General features: G+C 43.0%; 1 protein-coding gene across 1 annotated transcript; it reads right to left on the bottom strand.

Annotated features, from left to right (window-relative positions):
• Positions 1–625: 625 nt before the first annotated feature.
• LOC115196715 (leucine-rich repeat-containing protein 3B-like) lies at positions 626–8,192 on the bottom strand. The gene is made up of 2 exons (XM_029757573.1): positions 7,722–8,192; positions 626–2,311 (listed from the first exon to the last, which is right to left on the bottom strand). The coding sequence occupies exon 2, from the start codon at positions 2,262–2,264 to the stop codon at positions 1,410–1,412; it is 855 nt and encodes a 284-aa protein (XP_029613433.1). The 5' UTR covers positions 2,265–2,311; positions 7,722–8,192; the 3' UTR covers positions 626–1,409.
• Between the last annotated feature and the right edge of the window lie 452 nt (positions 8,193–8,644).

The following is an 8,644-nucleotide window of genomic DNA, read 5'->3' as shown; positions in this document are numbered from 1 at the left end:
GGCTAGATACTGTACCACGGTCAAGGGGCAGGGTTTTAATAGCTCCAGTAGGTCAGTAGGAAAACACCATTCTGTATTTATTCCCATCCTATGTCATGATGGGGGAGGCCGGGGTGATCCTATCGGCAGGCCCAATTCCCAAACGTTGAGCAAGGGTCAAATCTATCATTTTTATTTCAGCCTGAGGGTGTGGAGTTTTACTGTGTGCATTGTGGCTGTCATGTGTGTGTGTGACAGAAGTCATATTCAGTGCAGTCTGTCCCTAAAGCAGATTCATAGTTCTAACTCTCACCTGTTAGTGAGATCAAAGGAATTCATGAGGCTTGGAGGAAATTAAAATAAGACTTCAGACAGTGAACTCTTTTAAACTTTTTTTTTATTTTTTATTTTTTTACAATTACTTGTTGGACCCAGTGATTAAAGTTGCGCAATTCAAATTTCTAAACTAGTTTTGCCATCGTGCACTACGGTCTGTCAAATGTCATACTTCAATATAATGAACACATTGTTCATTTAAAATAAATAAAAAGGTGATATGTTCAGGCGGAGTTTGTGTGAAATGAATTATTACATGCAATACAACTGTGAATAAATATGGTATTGTGGCCAAAATAAAAATGAAGGAGCATTTCATGATTTTATTCTTTCTGGTAAAATGTTTGATGATTACATGGGGTTCTCATCCAGAAAATAAAGATCCAACATTCAACGAATGCAGCTGCTGGAAGAACAACGCAGTCTCTGTTATACTGCCAAGCACAGTATTATGACTAATATGGGGACATTTGATGACATCGTGCATTCCTGATTAATAACAAAACGGTGCCCTCGGCAGTCCATTGTGAAATAGTTATGCATTTGACAATCTTTCAATACCTCGTTGGAATTAAATCATTTTCAAATACAGAGTATCTTACATAAAAGACTGAGACTGATTTGCAAATACATTTAGAATATTCACAAATGTATGTGTAAAATAATTCCTTAATTCATATAACAAACAGCTATGTGAAAAAAGAGTAATTTAATGACATTGATTCATCAAAGAATGTGAATTTGTTTGAATGAAATGTTACCGTGAGGTATTGCGTTTCCAATGGATTACTGGTGATGAACAATTTGAAAACCTGTACAGTACAGTAGTATCCCGGTCTATTTCCAAGTTTGGGCATTTCCTTTTTTGATCCCTTTGAGGTTTTTGGCTGTTATTTCCTGTGTCTCTACCTGACCTAGGTAAATATATGTCAAATACTACAGGTGCGCTTGATTTAGCTTACCTACTACATAAGAATAGTCCCAAAAGTGCAAACTCTACCTCCTTGCACATCAATCAAGCTAAATCAAGCACTTCTCCAGAATTTGAAAGTACTTGACAAAATGCATTTGACCCAGGTCTGGTCATTTACTTCTCACACCGCTGTGCTGAGTTTAGAGGACTCCTCTGGCCTGTCCAGTATGCTGGGAAGGGACTTGAGGTACTCCAGGTGTCTCCGTGCGTCCTCCTGGTTGTGCCTGACATAATACACCAGGTAGGAGATGACCATGGCGAACCAGCCGAACATGGTCACTAGCATGGCCACGTCCGTGGTCCTCTTGAGCCCTGCGCACAGGTCCAGGTCGGCCGCCACCATGATGAAGGGCACCCCTGTATCTACGCCAACGTCCTTGGGCTCCGAAGTGTGGCACACCACGCCAGCCAGTGACGCCGGTTCCAGGTCCAGCCGGGGCATAGCCACCTGGAGGCGGCAGTCACAGTGCCAGGGGTTGTGGGTGAGGTTGGCCTGGGCCCTGAGGCCCCCCAGGACCTCTGGCTCCAGGGTGGTCAGTCTGTTAGAGGACAGGTCCAGGCTCCTGAGAGAGGGGACCAGACCACGGAAGGCCCCCGGCTCCATCTGAGTTAGTTCATTGTGGGAGAGGTCCAGCTCGTTGAGTAAAGGAAGCCCTGCAAAGGCGTCGGCGGGGATGGTGGTAAGGAGGTTACCGTCCAGGTAAAGTCGGCGGGTGTCATTGGGCAGGTCATGCGGCACCTCCGCCAGGTGCATGTTGCTGCAGCGCACCACCCTCCCGCCGTCGGCCATCTCGGAGCAGTAGCAGCTCTCGGAGCAGCCGGTGTTTGCCCCGTGGAGGCCCGCGGTGGTGGCGCTGAGCGCCAGGCTGTGCAGCAACAGGCATGCCACCAAGGAGTGGCACAGCAGCCATTCTGCCAGCAGCGGCATGGTGGAATACAGGCATACCCTCCTGGAAGGACACAGCCCCTGGACCATCAGCCAAGACAACCCTGCATAGGTCACAGCTTCACCAACCAGCCGGCCTGAGAGACAATGAGAAAAAATGTCAGAGTGAAAATAATGAAGAAAAGGCACGAGGACAACAAGTGATTGCAAATGACACTAATATCAGTGTGGCAGAAGCAACACAGAACCATCTCTGTGTGAGTAATCCGAAGAGCCATAGAAGTGCCAGGTGTTATTTTTAGCCCACTTTGATCCTGACTGGGCTAATTGTAATGAATTGGCACTTGTGACATGACGAACAGAAAATGACAAAACCCAGCTGTAGTGTAGAGGAGGAGTGGGATAGAGATCAGCGACAGCGTCATCCGTGCGTACAGATGACAGATAATGTGCTTCCTGCCAGTGCTGTGATGGAACTCTCATTGATTGGCATGTTTTTTTCTCTCTTGTCCCACTTCAACGTTGCCGTGGAGTGACTTCGCATTACCATAATCCTGCTCTGATTCAGTGTAACTAGGGAGACAGACGCTCAAAATATATATGGTCATGGTTATTTTAGATTGCAAAGTACTTTCAGCCTCTAATGGATTCAGAGGGAATATCTCTGAAACTCAGTCTTAGGGCCTCTAGGAACCTACAGTACAGCACTAACCGGTTTGGATGTAGGATGTAGGCTATGGGCTAGATTCAATCAGATCTGTCTTAACCCGCGATAACCGACAACTGCATAGCAGCATTATTGTTTTATTTGGGCGATGTCGGAGGTGGAACTGCGTTGGAGCTGTCAAATCAGCAAGCGGCTCCTTGCGTTATTCTTGTAGCGGACATTGCCATTGGATGCACCGAGTTGCATTAGTAGAAATCCTATGCAGCCTTGCTACAAGTTCCAACACTGGAACATGTGTTGTAATCTACAACTCGATTAAGCTGATATCAACACTTATTTCATTTAATAATTTTAAACTTGAGTGTCATTTCTACAGAGCCTACACTTTCTCGTTCTGAACTTTCTAACACGGGTGGGATTTAGGGACAGGTGTGGTTTCGTGACAATGACGACAAGAGCAGCCGCTCACCGATTTGACCGCTCCGAACCCAGTTACACCTCCGATGTCGCCTAAATAAAAGGAATAAAACTGCAATGCAGTCGGCGGTTATTGCGGGTTAAGGGTTCTATTCAATCTGTATCGTTGAAGCGTTCCTGATTGTGCGATAGAAAAGTCAAGGTCATTTCCGTTTGAGTCGACATATGCACATCTACCGTGAATGCAGCCTCTGCTAACACTGGAACATTTCAGTCACGCTGTAATAGAGCCCTAACGCTGGAACTAATTGAATCTAGGGCTGAGTCTGTTTGGATGTTGGCTATGTCTGCAGCGGTAAGTAGGTCATCTTTGGGTCATTTAGTGTAAGTACATTTTGGGTCACTCAATGTAATGTTTCCGGGCATATCAGTTCTGTAAACCCACTTTTCACTGAGACCCGACTCGGGTAATAGACTCTTGTGCAGCGCTGTCTGAGGCAGGCTGAGGCGCAGTAAATGCCACAGTTCAGTATCGTTTTACTAATCCTCTCTAAACCGCATAGAATATGTTTCTCCACTGACACAAAGCCCCGGAGAAAGTGTATGAGTTGGACGGGACGCTCACAGTTTCACCGCAACACAACTGTAGCCTAGAGCAGGGTTTCACAAGCTCGGTGCTGAGGACTCCCTGGGTGCACGTTTTGGTTTTTGCCCTAGCACTACACAACTGATTCAAATAATCAAAGCTTGATGAGTACAGTTACAGTACATTATGCCTGTATGCAACAGGAAGATCGGATGGGATGGGAGCCATGTTGGATATAAAGATGCCAGTTTGGAAAACCCTGGCCTAAAGGTCTAAGAATCTTAGGAGAGCTTTTTTGGTCGAAGGCTAGGTTGGTTTTATGGATTCATGCTTTTCATTATTGTACATCTTGCACATAAAAATTTAAACATATATTCTTCCTAAAGTATTCACCAGTTTACAAAAATGTTAAAAAAATAATAACTGAAAATAAATAAAACAGTAACTAGCATCTTTATATCCAACATGGCTCCCATCAGATCTACCTGTTGCATACAGACATAATGTACTGAAACTGTACTCTATCTGGCCGTTCATTCAGCTTCTGGGAAATCAGCTCTATCTGACCAGACAGACTCCACTTAGGCTGGTTTACAAATGACATAATCTTAAGAGTGGCTCTTAAAGTCACATTACGAAAGGCAGCGCGGCTCCATAAGAAGGACTGCGTCTCGGACACCGTCTCCTCAGAGCCAGGGTGAGGGATGGCCGAGTGTCTGGGAGGCCTGAGTGGACCATATAACAACCGCATTAGTGGTACCTGTCACAACATGTCATCGTGATACAGTAGTGTTCCTGTCTGAGTTGAGCAGAAAAGTCTGGTTTATTGGGGTTCTGCTGAATGCGTAAGGAGGAGAGGGGTACAATCTAATAAAGAAAATGAGGAGAGGCTAAACATAGCATCATTAACTTGACAACCACTAATTCCAAACAATACAGAACCCCATTATCTAAGCGGCAGGGGCGGAAATCCCGGGGGGGACACGACCCCCCCCCCCATCCTGGGAAAAATATGATTTGTCCCCCCCAATATATCACTGAAACATAACTATGTAATTTAAATAATATTAATAATACGCAATGAAAGCAATTGTGCTGATTATAGACACTTAATAGCGCGTTTTTAAGTTTCAAAAGATTGCGACCCCCCCCACCCTTTGCCTCACAATGGTTTGATCCACTGCCAGTTCCTTAGCTTGCTAGGTAACAGAGAGGTCGTATCTACTGTCTGAAAGGCACTCAATGCACGTAACTGACGTGAGGTTAATCCAGTCAATCGCGCACACACACTAGCTGAATATGCAGAGCTAGCGCGCAAATATTAACTATTAAGCTAGCTAGTACCTATTCCATTTATGTGGCGTCGTCAAAGATGGAATCTTTGCTATTGTCAATTTATTCCAAGTTCAGCATGCAGATGATGTAAGTTAGTGCTTCAAAGTCCCTGTGATAAGGTTAGCGATAAACTGAAGTCCAAACTGAACAGAACTACACTCTCTTCTACCATTGTCTTAAATATATTTAATGGTCTCGTTGCAAAAGCTAAATTGTCGCAAGGGAACTTTTAATTATTTATTTTATTTCACCTTTATTTAACCCGGGTAGCAAAGATTATAGCAAACACCACTGAAACTGAATTGGTGCTCGCTAGCTTTGCAAATTCAGCTGTTGTTGGAAGCCAGCCAATATGAAACAAACTATTAAAATTACAAAAGGTTGCAGCATATGTTGTGTAAATGGTGAACTCATACAGCTGTCAACTCTTGTCATTTTAATCCGTTTCACATTTGCTAGCTACCTTTTAGATCGAAGCCCAAATAGAATGATTGAAGATGATAGAAGCCCATCTCCTACTGTAAATAACCTACACATTGTGTGTGTGTGTGTAAACCAGCCAGCCAGCCAGGTAGAAAAATGGCAGAAAAATAAAAGATGGACATCAGAGTATTTTTCAATACACCAAAACGCATAGTAAGAACCCTAGTAGCCTAATATCTCAAAGACTAGTTGATAAAATGTTCATAAGAAAGAAATTAAATTCTAATGGAAATGTTTCACAATGATGTCATTAGGCAGAGCAGGCAACAGATGGCACACAGACAGCAGAGTTGGGGACAGATATGCAGGGACAGACTGGCAGAGACAGGGAGTCTCAGGTAAGTTTGTTGAGTCTTTGTTTGGCAACATTATGAAAGGTTCTCAATTTTTTTGACTTGTAAAATAGGAACATAATTGGAAAATGCCATGGATACCCCCACTCTCAACTTAAACTGGTGACTGAACTAAGATTTGTTAAAGGCAATGGTATTGCTGTTGTGATCAGTTGTGTAGTTTTGGGTACCGGTAGTTAGGAGTACGGCAAACACCTTATTTCTTTGGTTCCTCAATATACATTTACCATATTACAATGTAGGCTACGTGTTACAGCACTACTTTTGGTGTCCCCCTCAGGAATTGCTCTTGAGAAAATTTCATGTAATTGTCCCCTCCAAAGTTGATATCAGATTTTCGCCCCTGCTAAGCGGAATGGATTGACATACTGTGTGACTGTACTATAGAGTGTGTACTACAGTGTGCGACAGTGTGCATGTGTGTGAGCGAGAGTAGGCTCAGTACTTCATTTTCTCAGTTACATTAGTTTTTCTCCCAACGACTTAGTATTATATAGGCTAAGATAGCATTGTATATAAACTCTCTCAGTTACTTATGAATCCTGTAATAAGACACTGATGTTCCACTGTATAAACTGTTAAAGTATATTAAAAATACCACAGATCCTGGAGTACAGTGTGCACTCACTGTCTGACTACAAGAATAACATTTGAATGCATTAGATTAGACTATCCTCCCAGTAAGTGATATGGGGGAACTTGCAATTATCAAGTGAAGAAAGGCCTCATGCTGTTATCCTCTATTGATTCCTCCCTCCTCCTCCTCCTCAGTGATGGATGTTCTCTAGTCATCGGTTTGACGCAATAGAAGAAACTGGCTCTCGAGGTTTGCAACTGCGAGCAGGGTTTACACAGACAGAAAACCCTTTTCCACAGTGGACACGGCACAGAAGTGTTATTGCAGGAATACTGGGGGAAAAACTGTATTTAGCTTGTTCCTAGTACATGATGTTAGCAACTTTGGCTAAAGTAACTCTAAACTTCTGTTTTGCATGTGAATTAGTTTCTCTGGATCATTTCTTATATACAGTTCCTTTCAGCCGGACTGCCAGACATCACACAAAAACCCCTTGCAGACACAATTCTAATACATTCAAACATTCAAAATGTGGGAACTGAATACATCAAATATTGATTTGGCAAATATTAATGTACATAATCAGATATTAATGTACACAAAGGTAGGCCGACACGAATATGCCATTACTCTCCAACTGCACAACATTCAGGCTAAATTGATGCATTCTGGAAAGTGCAGGATGTCAACAATCCTCTGCAAGGAATGAACCTTTGGCACATACAGTAGGCTATTATGAATTCATTGGGCCACTGACCTAAATTGGAGGTGTTTTAGGGATACCCTACATTTGACCTTTATTTAACTAGGCAAGTCAGTTAAGAACAAATTCTTATTTTCAATGACTTATTAATGATGGAATATTGAGGTGGAGTTTACGAAAGCATTTCATATCCCTCTGAGATATGCTTTTGTAAGCTGCACCTCAAAATTCCAACATGACAATGAAAATGAAAAGGTTCCCAACAATAATGTAATACAATGTTTCAGACGACAACATTCAATATTTCTCAATGCAATATAATGTTACTCCTCCATTAACCTTTTGCCTCTTATGTATAAAGGACATATGTATTCATTCTATAATCAGATGCAAATGCAAGGCTGGCAAACATAAGAGCTTTCTTACCACTTCAGCTTTTGTTGTCTGGGAGAAGAACATTTGTCAGTACAGCATGCTTCACAGAACAGCGTCCATATCTCAACTGCGATTACAGTACCCGCTTTCAATTCAGCACAGCCCGAGAATCCGCGTCACAACCCCATGGATTGGAGGAGCCTGCTTACCAGCATTCAATACCGATGGTTGTTGCCTCTCACCGCTCCCCGCTATCTAGTTGTTGAAGAAATTAACACGACTGTAAATATCAAGGGGGACAAGAGGATCCCACACCAAACCGTAACCTATTCTTGTCTTAAAATTGTAATATCAGCCATCATACGCAGGCACAGGAGCGTTGAAGCATAACATCTCCTCACCGCACATACAGTAGACGGTTATTTGTTACTGCTGCGCTGTGCGCTCTGCTGTGCGCGTCAACCCACATCGTGACTTCTGTGAGGCGGGAAACCTTTCCATGATTAATGTCATGTGCAGCCTTCAAGGGACGTGTGTAAAGGCTGAGAATGCTAGAATGACCTGCGCAGAACTTACGTTTTCCGAACAATTATCCGAGCAATACAATAGCCTATGGTCACACGGGAAGTAGGCTACTCATGACTAATTAGTAATCGCTAATGGTGGGATTGCTAGCTGTCCATCTCAGAGATAACAATAATGTACAAAATGCTGACCATCCAAATTATAGACCATCTCTGAGTGCTTCCAAGTAGAAAAACGGTGCTATCTAGAACCTAAAAGGGTTATTCGGTTGTCCCATAGTTCCAGTTAGAACCCATTCCACAGAGGGTTCTACATGGAACACAAAAGAGTTCTACCTGGAATCAAAAAGGGTTCTACCTGGAACCAAAAAGGGTTCTCCCATGGGGACAGCCGAAAAAACGTTTCTGAACACTTTTTTCTGAGTGTAGGCCTATGTCTATACGCAATGA

Source organism: Salmo trutta, chromosome 1, assembly GCF_901001165.1.
Source record: "Salmo trutta chromosome 1, fSalTru1.1, whole genome shotgun sequence".
NCBI classification, from domain to species: domain Eukaryota; kingdom Metazoa; phylum Chordata; class Actinopteri; order Salmoniformes; family Salmonidae; genus Salmo; species Salmo trutta.
Note: the sequence above shows the minus strand (reverse complement) of the source record. Positions and strands in the feature narration are given on the sequence as shown.